Genomic DNA, 19071 nt, shown 5'->3' on the forward strand with positions numbered 1-19071 from the left:
AGTTTTTACACCCTAATTATTTTCCATGCCTTTGATACTATCTTAAGCATGTTACCTGGAGCTGTTTCTTCAGTCTCCTAGAGTAGGACAGTTGTCCTTCAGAAGGGTCGTAGAAATTGGTGACTCTAAAAAGTTGGTTTTCGACCTAAGTCTTTTTTTGTAATTTGTATTTTTATCCTCAGCCCCTCTTCTTTCTCTACCACTCTGCCTGTGCAATGTGTATGTGTGTGTGTGGCTGGGGGGGGGGGGGGGGTTGTGTGTGTAGTGTATTTCTTTTTATTGGAGATACTTGTTGCTTTGGAGCAGAAGACAGCTAATGTGTTGCTGACCAAATTGAGAGTGCTGTACTATCAGTAGATTTAGCCTATTTGAAACAAAAATAACATTAAAATAACTAATTTCTTTTATATTGTGCTTTTTAAATTTTTATTTGAAAATGTACAGTACAGACAAATTGGGGGGGTGAATGTGACCTAAAAACAATAAATATTTTATTAATTTTGTATACATAGAACCTATTGTGAAATACTAGAAAAAGAATGAATTCATGGTGTTACCCATTCTGTGTAGAGACAACAAATGCAACTGTCCAACAGGCACACTGTTACTGGAGATGTGAAAAGAGGGACAAGCTGCTTTGTTTCTTACTTAGCTTGCTATGTTACTTATATTTGGACAAGACTGTGCTTGTATTCCATTCTGTACATAGGACACATCTGGATGAAATATTTTATTTAAGTAAATTGATATTTTCTGTCCTATTCAAAGTGGAGTTTTAGGTTTTGTTTATTAGTTGGATTAAAGAAAAAGGGAAAGGGAGTATAAGTCATAGAAGAGGAAAAAGAGATCATTGAGGATTTTGACTTTAAACTTTTGGAGAAACAGATTCAAGTTTTTCTAGATTATAGACACTTGGAGGTTGACTGACTTTGTCAATCTATATCAGTTATGCAGTATAAGGCCTGTCACCTAGTAAGCACAGAAATATTTGTATAAATGCATGAAGAAAATGCTAATGATGATCTTTCAAAAAAAATAGTTTGCTAGGGCTTTTTATAATATTAGCCTTGAGAAAAATTTTATTTATGCAATAAAATAAATTATTATAAAATATTTCATACCTTTAGCCTCAGTTTGGAATATACTGCTGGATGGCCTTTGCATTATTTTATTTATGAGGTTATAATTTTAAATATCCTTACTTAATCCTTCATTACCTAAACCTTTTTGGTATTCCTGCACATACCCAGAAGCATGTCCAACTGTTAACATTTGGTACGGAGGTTCTAGTGAAGGTTTAATCATTCTTATTTTAAAATATTATTATCAGATTTGGCACTGGAATGTATGTCGAGAAACTGAGATAGAAACTGTTCAGTGCTCTTTATGTTAATAAAAATTGCTTATGTGTGGCTCTGTCTTCTTGTGTATTTGATTTTTTTTATAATGATGGAAGGATTACTTTAGAATATTATGCTTAAAAATGAGTAGTTTGAAATAAATATGGAAGGGAAACAAATATATCCAACAATATTTAATTATTTTACTTCAGTGAGAACATACCCAAAGAATTCTGTATCTTTGGAATACTAAATTCTGGCAGAAACTTCACAGTTTACTCCTAAGTTAAAGAACCAATTAAACCTGAATGGAATTTGTATTTTAGCAGAAGTAGATGTAACTTTTTTTTAATTTTAGTTTCTTATTTTATTCATTTATTTTTAAGTAGGCTCCACACCCAGTATGGAGTCCAGTACAGGGCTCGAACTCATGACCTGAGCTGAGATCAAGTTGGACACTTAATTGACTGAGCCACCCAGGTGCCCCTTTTTAAAAATTTTTAAAAAGTTATTTTCCTCCCCATTTTTTTCTCTTCTCCAAATACATGTATATAGATAGAAACTGCATTGTTGCCTCTTTTCTCTTCTCTTCTCTTCTCTTCTCTTCTCTTCTCTTCTCTTCTCTTCTCTTTTGGTAAATAGCAATTGAGGTTCCTAATCTGTCAGGGAACGAATTTATGTGAATCATTTTGATAAGGGGCAGAAATTAGAAAAGGTATAACTTTAATTTGAGATTCCTTGAAAAGTGGAGATGATGAGGAACTAAGGATAAATCTAGATACGTGTTTTAAAAACTGATGCTGATTTCTGATCTGGGTTTTTTAATAGATTTGTATCATTAATACTTAATATTTTTATGGAAACAGTCTCATTCACTGTCAAAATATAAATTCAACTTCTTTAGAGTATGGTAGCATAAAAATTTAAATAGATATATCTATCCAGAAATGCACCATACAGTTATATTTAGGCGTGTGTAGTATGTGTGCCCTTGCTTTGGGCATGCTCATTGCAGCGTTATGAAACATTAGAGACAACACAAATACCCATCAATAGGGAACTGATTAAATACAGTATAGTTCTTCAGTGAAAATTTTAGCAGCTGTCAAAATCAAAGCGGTAGACCTGCATGTGCTAACCTGAAACAGTTATCATGTAGTATTAAATTTTAAAAATGGGGATGTAGAAAAATATGCATAATATGCTTCCATTTGTATAAAGAGTAATCTTAAGATATACATCACGTATGTAGATTATTTCTAGAAGAATACACTAATTGTGCCTTCTAAGAGTTGCTAAGAGGTAGGTTTACTGTTCTCTTTATTTTCTTTTATATGTGAATGTTTTCTATGAACATGTATTACTTTAAACACCATAGTTAATAAAAAATAAACAATGGTGGTAATGAAAAGAATATCACTGTGCTACATTAGACATTTAGAACTCTCAGTTATCATTATGGCATGATTGGTTCAGGAGAAATGTAAGGTAAAATCATGGAGATAGTGTTGTGTGTGTGTGTGTGTGTGTGTGTGTGTGTGTGTGTTTTAAGATTTTATTTATTTATTTGTCAGAGAGAGAGCCCGCGAAAGCAAGCACAAGCAGGGGAAGAGGGGAAGCTGCAGACAGAGGGAGAAGCAGGCTTCCTGCTGACAAGGAGCCTGATGCAGGACTTGATCCCTGGACCCTGGGATCATGACCTGAGCTGAAGGTAGACACTTAACCAACTGAGCCACCCAGGTGCCCCGAGAGAATATTGTTTTAATAATGTTGCTTTCAGAAATTTGACCAGATTTTATTAGTCTTTTAAATTCTGTTTAATTCTTTAATACCTGTATCTCATTTATGCTTGGTCCAGGTTATTTCACACTTGGGTTTCATATTTCTGCTAAAATGTAACTTACAGGTAGAAAAGAGAAAAAGGTATTACAAAGTAAGATTACATTTCACACATTTTGAGAGGTGAAGTTGTATATATTTTTCTAGTAGTTTGCTTTTATGTAGGTGGGTGAAATTGTTGCATTTGTCCTACCACCAATATCTGTCCTTTTTTTGCTTGAAAATGTGGCTTTTTAAAAGAAACAAAATTTGATGCGAATAAACTCCCTTTATAAGGAGTTTTTGATTAAAAAGAGTTTTATATGGGAGAACAAACATCAAACAAAGTGTTAAGTCATACAAAATAATGTTGCTTGCTTGTCATCAACACATTGTGTGTGTGTGTGTGTGTGTGTGTGTGTGTGTGTGTGTGTGTGGTTTTCTTGTTCCTTATTCAAAGAAACCAGCGCTGGTCCTAAAAAAATTGTAGTACTAGAAGATTTCCTTCTTCCAATATTCGTATTTATTGAACTTCTGTTGTCCTTTCCTCCCTTTTTTATGAGAGGCTTTTCTCTTCACTTTGGACGTTTGAATCTTATTTTTAGTAAGCATTTTCTTTTATGATTTGTTATTTACATATGTTGGTTTGCATTTGTTTGCATAACTGGTGTATGTTAATTACTGTTTGCACTTTAATGCTTTTTTCTGTTGGCAAAAAATGAAAGACCTTGTGCCATTGAAATCAGTTTAGGCAATTGGGAGAAGAGGTGGTTTTTTTTTTTTTTGTTTTTTGTTTTTTTGCCTAGGTGATGAGGTTGAACTAGAAGGAAGGTGGCTCACTTTAGTAAATAGGATTTTAAGGCTGATACATATGAATCTCTTTCACACCCTTTGCCCAGAGTATTTTATACTGTGGCACAGGTCATCATATTAACAAAAAGGACCAGAAAATAAAATAAAAATAACAATTGTTTTGCTTGTTTAATAAAAAAATACAGAAATTCTGAAATATATATTCTGCTTATTGTTTTATTTTTAATATCTTATTTCAGTTACCTAATCACAGAACAAATGTTTTTGTCATCAGAAATTATTCCTAGTGGTAGCAATAATTAGGATGCATTACTGGATATCCCACAATTCCTATATTCATGGCATTTGTTGTTCAATCAACAAATGCTTAAGTGCCTGCTCTATGCCAGAGACAATGCTGGCCCTGAGTGTATATTGGTGACAGAATGTTGCCTGCTTTCCTCAAGCTTCTGATCTGTGGGAGAGAGAGAGAGAGAGAGAGATGATAGATGGGTATAAACATCCATAATTCTGAAGGAAAGCTGTAATCACATATTTTTTCATAAAAACTTAACAGTAATTATCTAAAAAGATAAGAGAAGCACCTTGTAATCCTAGAACAGAAGGGAAGGAGAGAGTAAATGGTTTAATTGACTTGAGGCATAAGTGTCCTGATTCCTTAGCAAATAAAGTTGGAAAGCCTATTCTTGGTTTGTGGGAAATAAAAGTGACCTAACATAAGAGTTCTTTGAAATCAAACCTATCTGTGCTTCCTTATGTTGGAGGAAGATTTGAGAAAGAAAACCTTGCTATTGACTTCTCTTAATCTAAGGGTGAAGCAGTTTGATGCATAGAAATAATTGACCTGGAAGAACGGAAATAGTAAAAGCCATTTTGCTAGTTTCTCTTAAGCTAGGTCTTAACAACGGAAATTATTTTGTTTCAGAAGCCTTCACAAATGCCAGGCATAGCCATACTTAGATGTAAGCACTATATATGGCCTGGGGGAAAACATTTTTAATATTATTTGTTTTCCATTAATTCCGCACAGCCTTTGGAGTCAGACTGTTCTGAGTTTGCATTCCAACTCTTGCTATAAAACTGTGCACCCTCTCTGAGACTTGATTTCCTTATTCGTAAAATGAAGATAATATTACCTGGAGGAAGTATATTAGATAGAGGACAGACTCTGGAGCCAACTGCCTGGGTTTAAATCCTAGCTCCTCAACTTAATTAGCTTAGTTGGGAATAAGTTGGGCATATTTCTTAACCCCCCTGTGCTGTAGTTTCTGTATCTGTAGAATGGAGATAATAGTTCCTACCTTTCTTTTGGTATTATTGTGAGAATTAATCAGTTAATACATACAAAGCACTTAAAATGGGATGTGGCATATAGTAAGCATGATGTAATTCTTAATGTTATTATTTTAAATTACTGTCACTTAGCAGTGTTATTATAAGGGTTAAATAACATGTTTATTAACAAAAAAGCCTCATTTTTCCTGACACATTAAGGGCACCCCCTAAATATCAGGTATTAAATAGTAGATAATTTTTCTCATTTAATACTCATATATTAAGAAATTTTATGCCTTACTGACTGTACCTAGAATAGTTTCTGATATACAGAAGATATTCATGTTGAATGAGTGCTATACCGTTTTATAGGTAAATATCCTGAGGCCCAAGAGAACTACAAAATCCTTTTCCACTGAAACATGACATCATTTTGAAGAGACATTACTGGCAATGTCATTCACTTTTCTCAGCTTAAATTTGGCCATATGTGTTAATAATAACTCCCTCCTCTAATTTTTTCCCCTTTATTTTTCCTTTCCTTTAAAAATTCGTTTTCTTTAGTTAGGAAAATTTAGACTAGAAGAACTGTTCACCTTAGAATTATAATTAGATTGGTTACTCAGTTCATTGAGGAATCACTTCAGTTTTAGTTTGTGTGGCACTCCTACATGTGCGCAGTTATTTTATTTCTGCCACAAAGCATAAAACATTGCTCCTTTCCCATTGCATTTTTTCATATTCCAGATTACATAAGGAAGAAATTTGACAAGGTAACAAATTTTACTAAATTGAGGATCAGTTATAGTAATGAATATAATATAAACTGGCTCTGTGGTCAGTCACCAACTCTGTTTGCTGTTTAATGATCCAGATATGGTGTTTTCTGAATTTCATTTATCTGAAATATTTTAGTCTCTTGTAATATTTAAGATTGGGGGGGAGGGCCATTCTTTGGTTAGTAAATGAAATTAAAGACTTTCTTAGAAAATGAATATTACCATGATGTGTTAGGTCTTGCTTCAGTACTTGTAAGTCAGTTGAATGTTGATCTCATTATCTTAGGTATTTCCAAACAGATTAGTTTCTAGAATACCAATTTGCTATTAAAAAAAATCTACATTAAGAATTATTTTTGACACCCTTAAGTCAGCACCTGTAATGTATATGTTACATAATACATTTGCCTGATGTAGCAAATTCCTAATTTGGTGTTACCTTGCCTCCTTCTTTGTGTATTTAATACAGCCATTAATCTCACTACAAGGCTTTACTAAGGATAAATTGCTACGTAACACACTTCAACCTCTTTTGTTCAACCAGGAAGCCAGACGTGTTTAAATAGCTTTTAAAAAAATGTATAATTATTTCTTTTTTTGAAATTTTAGGATTTTAAAATTTGGTATGGTAAAATAGGGGACTTTATTTATTTTGTTTGTTGAAATTACTTGACAGAAGTTTGCTTTGGAATAGAGCTTCTGTATCTTTAAAAAATACACAGTGAGTCACCCCCTGCTCTTTTGGTAGATGCCTGGCTAGTGAACAGCTAAGCTGCTTTAGGCATGTAATAGAACATTCCATTTCCTGTTCCCTTGCTGACACAGAGGAGTGTTCCTGCTGGCAATGATCTAATCATAGTGCAGTAAGAAACATGGCAGTTTGATAAAACATGGTGGAGACAGCGGCTGAAATGGAAGCATATGTTCTAGAAGACATTCTTGAGGTAGGGCTAGGTTTGTAAATGAAATGAAAGTTGAAATCTGAACAAAGAAATCTTATCTGCCGGAATTATTTTACAGATGAATAGATTAGAGGAGAGAGCAAAGAGAGACAGAGCATAAAAGCTTATTCCTTGTGAGAATGTGCCAGTCTGGTTCACATGATTATTAAACAAGTCTAGAATTATTTTGTTTAAACTTCATGTTTTGTAAATTGTAAATATATGTTTGATGGGGGGAAAAAAAAAAGAAAGGGCCTCGGGCTTAATAAAAAAACGTTGGCTGGTGGTGACCTTTAGATTAACTCATTAGAAGGTGGGGTCTACAAAGCAGCTTTGAGTAGGTTTAGTATCATATGTGTTAGAATTCATTTACATATTTAAGCCCAAAGCTCTGCTTGCTGTTAACTATTAAAATCAGCTGATTATTTTCGTTTCTAGAGTAAAATTAAGCATATATATCAATCTGATTGCTTAATTTAGCTGGTACATTCTGGTTCTGGATTTTTCATGTGACTTTGATATTATAAAATAAATTATTAAGTTAAAAAATAAAAGACCCTAAAATTTAAGGCATTAATGCTTGAGAGCTCACAATAAAAATCTGCATTTTGAGTCATGAGAATTGTAAATTAATTTTCTTTTTTTCCTTGGTTGTCTCAATTTTATAAGAACCTATTTGAGTATAAATCAGTTCCAGGAAATACATGTCAAAGTGAAACTATAATGGGCTTTGGCCTTGGTTGTAGTATAACTATCAAACATTTGTATTTGTAGGTATAGATACATTTAATGCCCATTTTTAAATCTATGGATGTGTAGAGTATTTTCCTCCCTCATTAAGAAAAAAATACTGCCTAATTAAGATAAAGAGGCTCATGATGGTGAGTGGTATTCCTAATACCTACACTGTTAAGACAATTTGTTAAATATTTCACTGTCTTCAGGAGGAGATTGTATTAGGGGAAGAGGCCTTGGGAAAATAGGCTGCAAAGGGAAGCTAGGCGGGGTTAGCAGGAGAAAAAAAGCCTATGCGCATTATAAAGTGCTGCATGATCAATGAGGATTTTCTGGAGTCCCTCAGTGTGTGCTTGGAGCTGACATTGCAGCAAGTCTCATGGTTGTTCTGCAGAATGAAAACTGATGCCATTGTATTATCTTGCTCCTTGCAGACACCTGCCAACATACTCTTTCCCCCTCTCCTAAAAGCTTATTGTCTGAGTTGAATCCTCTGGTTAATTTCCATTCTTTTCTCTCTTTCTCTCTCTTTTTAAACTTTGATGCTATTGAGTTTTCTTTATTTTTTTTTAATACTACTGAGTTTTCTTAGAAATGGTATGAATTACCTACTTAGAAATAGTGGTATGTACTTTCATCAAGGAACTTCAGTAATTAGGAGTGGTCACATGACTTAGTTGTTCAGTTTAAACAAGTCTGATGAGATTATAAAGTTCTGGTAGTACATTTTAACATACTTTTTAATTTCTGTGTGGATTTTAAAGAGCAGTACTTTACAGATTACAATAAATCTATTTGTTGTTTTCTTTAGCCATTTAAAATTTCAGTATATAACAGATTTTACAAGTCTTATTTATTTTCTGGGAAAAACCCTCTTGAGCATAATTTTGTGCCTTTTATATAGGTTTTTTTAATACTGTCTTAGCAATTGGCTCTTCATTATTTCCACTAAAATTGTTTAATGTTAGGTTTAATGTTATGTAATTTGTTCATATTACTAGTTATTAAAATAACCTCTGTAACTTTGTATTTTCTAATTTTCAATCTCAGTTTGTTTCCCATATACCTGTTGCATTAAACCATACTGAGTAGTTTTCTCTTTATTTATATTATTTAATTTAACTACTTGTCAATAATTGTCAGACTAAATGAGAAAAATTACCACGTATTAATAAAATATACTTCTTTTCCAAAATCACAGGTAGTCATAATGACCTAAGAGAATAAACGTGTTAGCTCTGGAGCTAAATGTACCATTTTTTAAAGTACCTCATATTGCAAGTGAGTAGCATTTTACACTGCAGGCTTTCCAGAAAATTTTTTCTTCTTCTTTTGAAAAGATTTAACTCCTTGTATAAATGTCCAATAATGAATAATGAAGTTTGTCTTTATACCACAGTGACAATTTTGTTATTATACCTAATACTGAGTTATTTTAAGTTTGTCACCATAATGTTCATCTTTGTGACTTTATTGAACATCTGGAATTTTATGTAGATTTCTGCTTATTTACATTAAACATTGGACCTCTTCTATTTTTTTCTGTCTTCAAGTATAACTTGGTCCTTTGAATCATAAATTTCTTGAAGGCGCTCTTATTAAATCTTAGTAAAAAGAAAAAAAATCAGTATCAGTGAATATAGTGCAGATTAATTCTCATAATGCTATAGTTTACCTTTTAAATTGTAATTTATTATATATACCCATATGTATTTAATTTGAATTTTTAAGTGATCTTCAAAATCTTAAGTAAAATACTGTAAGTTTCTAAAACTTATAATCAAACTGGAAAAGGTTGTTTTTAGCTTAATATCATTGCTTCTCAGCTGCCCAAAATAGTGGATTAAATTGAATAACTTCTTTATTTAAATTATCCAAATAATCCAGTCAGTAATTTTCTTTTCTGAACCAAATGTTTGTGTTGTTTTTGCTCACCTTAACTTATACTTGGGAAAATAGCCCAATAGAGATGATAGAAAAGGGTTAGGAGTCTATATAAATCTCTTTCTCTCTCTTTCTTAAATTAGTTAATGTTATTTTTGCTGAGACAGGATTATAATTTTAAAATTTTGATGCTTTTCCTATAGGTCATATGTAATAATGTATCTTAGTACTTAGATCAGTGAGAAGAAATAGTCCTCCATACTTTTTTTTGTATGTTCCAAATTTGTGTAACCAAATACTTTGTATATAGCTCTTTATATGAAAACATGAATCATATGAGAGGATATTTCAGAAACTTGATTACATATATTCTAGTTTTATTGCTTATACTTGAACCAGTTTAATAGTTTTCTGTAAGAATTATTTTACAAATGAGAAAATTTCACAAATATTTTTATCTTAATTAAATTCAGTATGCTTTCTTCAGGGTATAACATTTGATAAATTTTTATTTTAAAAAAGTAGCAATTTTATGAAAATAAGAATATTTACAGTATTAAGTATAGTAACTCTAATGCCCAGTCTTGTTCCTTCATCAGACCAAAGCCATGGTTTCTAAGCTGCATCTGTACTTGATTTTATAGGTTGTTGTATGTAAGCTAAAAACTCCAACTCTGTTCCTTAAAGAAAGATCCAGTGAGTTGAGCATTTGGCTGAATACTTTAGGGTAGAACTAAATTAAGGAAGTAGATTTATTATGAAACCATTTTTTACTCTATATTTATCATGACATCAGAGGGTTTTTTGCTTTTGTTTTTGTTTTTAAATAAGATTTAAAGAGTTGCAGGGAAGTTTTTTCCTTTTGATTTGTCAGCATGATGGGCTGATGGTAAATAGTGCATTTTAGTTCAAACAGGGACAATCTACTTCCTGTTTACCATGAAAATTATTTTTAGTAGTATATAAAATCTCCATGAAGTAGACTCTTTGAACAGGTACTTGCTATATGTCTTTTTATTCTATAGAATATATTGGTTTGTGTAATGCACATCATTTATATTTGTAACAGTAAATCTTCAATGGATTTCTAAAGTTCTATATTTCGTATAACCATGGTAACATTTTTTACAAGGAAGAATTGGAGTAACTCTTAGGACATAAGTATGAGTTGATCTGGAGACAAAAGTTTAGTTAAATATGTACATTTTTGAATTGATATAAGTAACATTTTCCATTCATTAGGAGGTTTTGGAAAGATTAGACATGTTGAACAAATTGAATCTTATAATTTCACTCCAGTATTTATTGAGTACCTTCAGTGTGCTAGGTACTTGAAATTCAATGAAATTAGTCTAGCTAATTTTGCTTCACAAACTAAAAGTTCAGAAGACAAAATGTCTGCCGTTGGTATTTAAGTATTCTTGAATTCAGGGTATATTCAACTATGTATTTGAATACTAGTATTTTACTTCATTTGTTCGTTTGAATAATTTGAAACCCATGTTTTCATCATTCAGAATTTTTCAGTAAGCATATATTTTCCTTTATCTAAGCACATATTTTCCTTAATTTAAGCACCTGTAGGTTATCTTTTTTATGCTTATCTATGTAATTGTTAGGTTTATTTATGAATGTTGGACTGTCCAGAAAGTGTCCTGGATCCTGTTTTCTACTTTTTGTCCTTAAAGATTTTTCTATTGACATTTAAATCAGTATGTTGTATATGTGTGGATGTGTATAGAACACACATAGAACACATATATATGCTTGCATATAGTCTACATACACACATTCATGTCCCTGCTATATTATGCATTATGAATATTTTTATTTGAAAATTGTGATTATCTTGGAGGGAGGGGCAGAAGTTGCAACATTGCTTTCATATACCAACTTTGGGGGAAGCTTGGGGGAATAGTAGAGGATAGCTAAAAGATACACTTATACTAGTTTATAATCCCTGTAAAGAAGACTGATGTTTTAGTAGACTATGAAAGCTCCAGACAGCTTGCAAAAATATAGTTTAACTAGAAGTGTGTGAATTAATCTATTACTTCATATGAGAGTAAAGGCAGGGTTGTCCAGATGCCACTAGTCCCATGTTAATCCATCATAGTGCAGTGGTTAATGCATGCTGTGGTGTGGGAATTAGGAAAGGTCTGCATCATGTATTATCTGCATATACATGTGAAAACATTGGCACTTTCCTGGTTCTGCATTGTTAGGGGTCCTTGTTCTGATACTTGACTAAAGAACTCACTCTGATAGGAAATGGATTGGTCACTACAGAGTTGGTGAGCATCACAGTTCTGCTTAACCACTGATATTTGGTTTATATAGCTTCTAGATTTTCAAAGACAAAGAACTATCAGGAGGTGTTCATAAACGTTAATTGTCCATCAGATAACTTTTGGTTTAATACGTGGTTAGATCAATATCGGTCATTAATAATTTTGTCTTGGATAGAATCAGGCTTCTAACTAGCTGGTTATATATGGATATATGTTGTACATTGGATACCCACATACTTTTATGGTGGCAGTAGTAATTGAGCACAGTAGTTGCCATTTATTAAAATTTTAAGTTATTATACAGAGGGACTCTGCCAAGTATACCACAAGCATTGTTTTATTTAATCCTGTAAATGACTTTGAAGAGGTAGGTATCCATTTCCTAGAATGTTTATAAGGAATAAATGAGATAATTGGTATAAACATTTAGCGCAGCACTTAGCACATAGTTAATACTTGACTATTAGCAATTTTTTAAAGTGATGATAACTCTCATGTACTATTTTATGTTAATATCATCCCCCATTTGACAGACCAAGAAAACTTCAGCCTTAGAGATGATTATAGTAGCAGTTCTCAGATTTTTTGATCTCAAGACTCTCTTACATTCTTAAAAATAATTGGGGACTTACTAGGATCTTTGTTTATGAGAGTTATATTTTATCAATAATTATATTAGAAATTAAAATTAAGAAAATTTAAAAACATTGACATTTATTCATTTAAAAATAATTAATATAAACCCATTACATGTTAACATACTTTTCTGAAAAATAACTTTTCTGAAAGAAAAGAAAACTGTGAGAAGGGTGGCATTGTTTTGCATTTTTACAACTATTTCTGAAGTCTGGCTTGATAGAGGATAACTAGATGCACGTTTGCTTTTATAGTCAATCTATTGTAATACATTATTTTGGAGGAAGTCTAAGAAGAAAATTTGATCTTACACTTACATGAGGATTAAAAAAGGAAGAATATTTTAATAATGCTTTCAGATAATTATGGATATTTTCTTTTGATATCACTCCTAAAACTACACAAATACTAGTTTCCTAGAGGTTAGTTTCAGTGTGGAGTATAAAAGAAACGTTATCAGAGAATTTTCTGAACTTGGTTAGATTAAAATCCACTGGTTTAGTGCACATTTTGAATGGATCTTATACCTCATACATGAGTTTGTAACGTCATACATTGGTCATTTGGAAAATGAGTTTTAACATAATGACTCCCAGATATTGCTACATTTCATTCTGCAGTGTAAAAAAAAAATACATTTGCTAATATTACCACTTAAAAAGTCAAAAACTGGGAAGCTATCACATTCATAGTGTCAGGGATAAATTTTCCAAAATTCTCATTTTTTCTTGAAGGCTTGAATTTGTCATTGATGACAAAGAAAGTGAGTTCTTTTCCTTGAAATGACAGGCTCACTTCATTCGTTTTTAAGAAAATGTCTGCCAGTTAATATGAATAACCATAGTCTGTCTCAGGTAAATCCGATATTCCACGAAAAAAAGCTATTGGTTTAGCTCACATTTACACAAGTGTTTGTCTTGAGATAACCACCATACATAGGTACGTAGCAGAAATGTTTTCTATTTTGTCACAAAGGATATTAAAATGTCATAGATTCAAGGTTGGAAATTTAAAAATTAATACTGTTTACTGCTTCATAATGAAAACTGGCTTTCTCTCCTGCCCCCCCCCCCCTTCGTTAAAATTATGAGTGCCTGGCAGAAAAGATTATATGGTTGGTACCATGGCCTCAATTCATGTTCAGGAGCCAGAAGTTTTACTCACCATTATTTCTATATCATCAGTGCAAGTGTCAACACAGTAAGACAGGCAAATAACATATTAGTATTATAAGAATAGTTTTGACCTCACAAATCCTCTGGAAAAGTCAGGGATCCCCAGGGATGTTGTGGACCACACTTGAGTAACTACTAGTTTATAATATATTGCCCAAGTTCAAAATCAGGAAGGACATAAAACTAAGATATAAGTCTATTTGATTCAAATGTTTTCCTTTACCATTTTATCAAATTTCTTAGTTCATCACATAGTCCCAACTTCTTTAATCTTTTTTGACACTCCCTTTAGGATTTCTCTACCCTTCAACTATAATAAAGCAGGTTTAAGGAGTGGGAAGAACTTCGTGTGGAATTTTAAATAATTGCTTAAAATTTTAAGTCCTAGGTTAGTCATTCAGAATTTATGAAAAAGGAGTTTGAGGACTCTGAAGTGAAGTTTAGTGAAAGGAGAAGCTAGAAATAAGTAGAAAATGGTTTTTCTTGTAGAATAACATTAAATAGTAACACTTTTTAAAAAAAAGATTTTATTTATTTATTCGACAGAGATAGAGACAGCCAGCAAGAGAGGGAACACAAGCAGGGGGAGTGGGAGAGGAAGAAGCAGGCTCGTGGGAGAGGAAGAAGCAGGCTCATAGCAGAGGAGCCTGATGCGGGGCTCGATCCCATAACGCCAGGATCACGCCCTGAGCCGAAAGCAGATGCCCAACCGCTGTGCCACCCAGGCACCCCTAAATAGTAACACTTTTGATTTTGATAAAGACAATTATTAAAAACTGAAATGGATTTGTAAATTCTTTCATGTCTTGTTATGATTCTATTGAATAATTAGGAAAGCATTTCATAAATTTATTTGAATACTCATATTTTAGCAAATGAAACATATATAAAGTAGTTGTCAAATTTGATAATTTTTTTAAAGATTGATTTATTTGAGAGACAGAGAGAATGGGAGAGCAGGGGGAGAGGCAGAGGAGAAGCAGTCTCCCCGCTGAGCAGGGAGCCCAATGTGGGGCTCTGTCTCCTGACCAGAAAGATCATGACCTGAGCCCAAACCCAAGAGTCTGATGCTCAACCAACCAAGCCAAGGTGCCCCTTGAATATTTTTCATTTTAAAAGCTATTGGCTTCTTTTCTGTGTCCTATGACAGGTGCCAGCTGGTTTTCATCCAGTCAAGAGAAGTTGCTTTCTGTGGGACTAGATTTGTTTTATATTGTCTATGAAAATGAAAAATTAGATTCAGATAATGTATATCTTGATTATCCAAAGGCTAAGCTGTTTGTTTCAAATTCCTTTGCCTACTAGCAAAATAATATTATTTAAAATCTAATTTATACGTTTCTTTTGTATTTATATAAACCTGTGTATTTTGTATGCCCTACATTTTTGCCACAGTTTAATTTTGAAATTGGCATTGAAATCATGAGTTCCCATAGGAAACGAGGAATGTCAGTAACATCTGTACATCTGTTGTCTTTTCCACTTCTCAAATGCTAATAACGCTTCTCCCTGCTTCCAAGTTCTAGAGGATTGTTGAGATGAGGAACAGCGTTGAACCAGTGTTAAACGGCTTGTTGGTTTTCTCTGCTGTCTTAATTTTTGTTTAGTTTCTGACCTTTAATGATTTAGCCTCTTTGAGTTTGGATACCTGCTGCTCATTTCATTTGATTTTTTTTTTTTTCCTTCTACAAATTGTCTACATTCTGATCCTCTACTTGATGTTTGGATATTGTAGTCAACCTGACTCTTTGATTTCACACAGATATTCTCATTTGTTGACCTTCTCATTCCTCTAGCTAGTGTTTATCCTTAGCTAGTTCTAACCTTGAATTTGTCCTCTTGCCACTTCCCCAGTCCTTGTCACATGTTCTGCATTTTTAATTTATGCCCTGTCATCATAACAAAGACCAATATATATTTGTGTGAACTGTTTCAGCAAGTTTGAGAAGTAGAGTTTTTAAATTCTTATATTTCATTAGGAAATTCTGGTAAGGATTTTCCAGAAACATACTGGTTTAAGTGTTCACACATATTGGAAAGTTTTCCTTCTTAATATTTTGTCACATTTGTATAATATTTTGTTATTTTCTCAAAATATCTTTCTCAGTTTCTGTGTCCTGTTTTTAGTTTTCTCTGTGAAATAAAGTAAATGGAGACAACAGTGGGTAGAAAGTTGCTCTCCCATAAAACTATCCATTTAAAGAACCAAAATACTAAGATTAAGCCCCACATATGTCATTTAAAAATATCTTGGCAGGTGAACCATCATTTTATAAATATTTTATGAATTATAAATACAAACCCTTTCTAAAGTAAGTGAGTGCTGAATTATGTTGACATTGATTTTTAAGTATTTTAAAATTAAATTTAATGGGGTTTTTTATTGTCTTGAATTTATAGTGTTATCATATGATTTTCTGTGAGTAGTTTTATTCCTCTTGGTGTTTTTCGTGACTTAGCATTGTATATTGAGCAGTTAAATAAATGTTTGTTTCTCATTTTAATTTGAGGTATTGTATAGTGAAGGAGCCACCTATCTTTTTCCCTTTAGAAGTTCTTTGAACTCTTAGCCTTGCTTAGGTGTATACTGTACATGGAATGAGGAAGAAGAAAAAGTCATTCATACTAATCGAATCAACCGAGGGGATCAGTAGGTTACAGTTTTATGGTATATAATCTTTGTATGTTATTTGAAATAAATATTTTTTTATTCTTGGTTTTCTTACTCTCTAAAGTTAAGTTATACCATATAGATTCTCTGTGATCCCTTCTAGATGTAAAAAAATCTATAACTAGTCCTCTTAAACTATTGGCTTTAATAACTTCCAAACAGAAAGTTTGATATATTGGTCCCATATATTTCAAAAGCTTTATGACCTGTTTTACTGCTTAATTTCACATTAAAGAATCAAATCCAAACTCATTTTTTGCACTTGATCTATTACTTGACTTCTTTCTACCCACCCATCTTTATCTTTACTATATTTTTTCTGAACTTCTTCCCTTTACATTGCCTTCTAATATTCTGTTACTGCTCACATTGTCTACTGGCTACCCTCTTCACTATCTGTTTCAACGTTCTGCTCTTTTCCTAGGGTTTCCTCTCTAGTCTCCCTTTCAAGTTCATTATGTCCCACCATTTAGTGTTCTCAGAAAGTTACGAAACTGCGTACATTAAAATATTATATGATCTCTATTATGTCTTTGATTAAATGGAAATTCTCTCATATGGCTACCTTGGCTCTTGTTAAATTTTAAAAAATTACTTATGTCTTTATGTAAAAGATACTTCATCCTGCAAAAGAATTTGAAGTAGCTTATAAGAGTATATACTCTAAAAGTACAAATGGCAAAATTAGTAAATTGAGACCAGATAAAAGTAGTATACAGAAATGCATAAACAGTATGCGATTACTAAACTTAGATCAAATTAGCTAGCGACCAGAGCCAAATTGGAAATTTGATGAGTTTCAAGGTTTGGACTGTCCATAAGTTCCATAGGCCTACTAGATGATCCGGAAAACTGGTATGTTTTGTGCACTTTAGGTCTCAGAAATAATTTCTTTTTGGGCCCCCCATAATGGAGGTACTTCATGTTATAGTAGATAATGTCTTCAGCATTCCAAAAACAGGCAAGCTTCATATTGTTTCTATAGAATGCAAGCCTAGGATTTACGATAAAATGCAATTGGGTTTTTAAAAAATGTAGTCTGAGTACTCAGTTTTCTGATGGTCCAGTTTGTTTCAAGGATAAAATTTAGAACATCCACAGCAGAGGTTGCAAACTGGTGGGTTTTTGGCCAAATAAGACTTTAAATTTGTTTTGGATAGCTGACATAATGTTGGTCCACAAGATGACCATTTATTTACATTTTCTTTAATTTCTTTCAGCACTGTAGTATTTTGTTTTTGTTTTTATTTTTGTTTTGATTCCCATATCTGTGAGATGTTCTCTTCTATTACTAATTTGCTATAAATTTTTATCATTGTATCGTCAGGTACTTTTGTCTGTATCTTTTGAGATGATCTTATTATTTTCCTTCTTTATTCTGTTATTATGTAAATTACGTAAATTAACTTTTAGATTTTAAGCCAGTGTTGTATTCTTGGAATAAACCCCATTGTGGTTATCATATATGACCCCTTTTTGGATACTTCCAGGTTTGATTTACTTGTGTATTATTAAGGATTATTGTTCTTCACAAGGCATAGTGTTCTTTAGTTTCCTTTTTTGAATAAAACCTTTGACCGTTTTTTGTATCAGAAAGATGTTAGCATCATAAAGTGACTGGGAGTGTATCTTTCTGTTCTGTTTTCTAAATGCTTGTGTATAAATGAATATTTGATTGAATTGACCGGTGAAGTAGTCTGCAATTAGTGTTTTGTTTGTGGGAATATTGTTAATTAAAAATTCAGTTTCTTCGATAGATATGTATATAGAGCTATTTAGCTTTTTTTCTCTGTCAGTTTTGGTAATTTGTAAATCTTGTAAGGAACCTATTTCAGTCTAAGTTGTTGAATGAATTGGAGTTGTTTATAATAGTCTTGTGTGGTTTAAATGATGGTAAGAGCTATAATAGTGTTCCTTCTTTCAATTCTGGTTCTGGTAATTTACATTTTCTCTTTTTTTTTCTTGCATAGTTTAATATGAAATTTGTCAACTTTATTTTTGATAAACTTTAAGTTTTTTATTTCATGTCATCAGTTTTTGTGTTCATTTTCTATTTCATTAATTTCTGCTCTTACATTTCCTCCTCTGTACTTTCTTTGTATTTAATTTGTTCTTCTTACTGTAGTTACTTTAAGTGGAAGCCTAGATTACTGTTTTTAACATTTATTCTTTTCTGCTATGAGTATTAAAAGCTATAAATGTCTTTTATGTACTGCTTTACTTATATATATACTACAAATTTTGATGTGCTGTATTTTCATTATCATTTAGCTCTAAATGTTGTATAATTTCCCTTGTGATTTCCTCTTTGACTTAGTCTGCCTTTCTCACCTGGGGTTTTATGGGCGAATTAAGCTCTAATTCTTAAGACATCTCTCTTTCCTGTGCATGTAGAATAATAATGATTATTTATCATTCTTGGGAGAATTGAGAAAATAGTCACTCAAATCATGTTTGGTCATTTGTGATTCAGATGAGGACCTCTTCTGCAGAAAGGTTCTGTGAGTTATTAAAAACAGCATATTTCATTTGTAATATTTTGGGATGCTACAGGTTTCCAATTTAAATATGTGTGGTCAGAGAATATACTCTGCTTTCAGTTTTTAAAAATGTATTGAAACTTGTTTCATTGTCCAAAATATAGTCCATTTGGTGAATGTTCCATGCACACTTAAAAAGAGCATGTTTTCTGCAGTTGTTGGGTGAGTATTCC

General features: G+C 32.3%; 1 protein-coding gene across 5 annotated transcripts in view; it reads left to right on the forward strand.

Annotated features, from left to right (window-relative positions):
* ANKRD17 (ankyrin repeat domain 17) overlaps nt 1–19071 on the forward strand; it is a 149959-nt gene that overhangs the window by 22188 nt on the left and 108700 nt on the right. Inside the window, exon 1 of one of the 5 annotated variants that reach the window (XM_002930343.4) lies at nt 6709–6969. The exons of the other annotated variants lie outside the window; for them this stretch is intronic. Within the exon in view, the coding sequence (XP_002930389.2) occupies nt 6916–6969 (54 nt within the window). The 5' untranslated portion in view covers nt 6709–6915. Of the gene's footprint in view, nt 1–6708; nt 6970–19071 lie in introns of those variants that run through there. 5 annotated transcript variants of the gene reach the window in all.

The sequence above is a fragment of the Ailuropoda melanoleuca genome, chromosome 11 (genome assembly GCF_002007445.2).
Source record: "Ailuropoda melanoleuca isolate Jingjing chromosome 11, ASM200744v2, whole genome shotgun sequence".
Classification (NCBI taxonomy): Eukaryota; Metazoa; Chordata; class Mammalia; order Carnivora; family Ursidae; genus Ailuropoda; species Ailuropoda melanoleuca.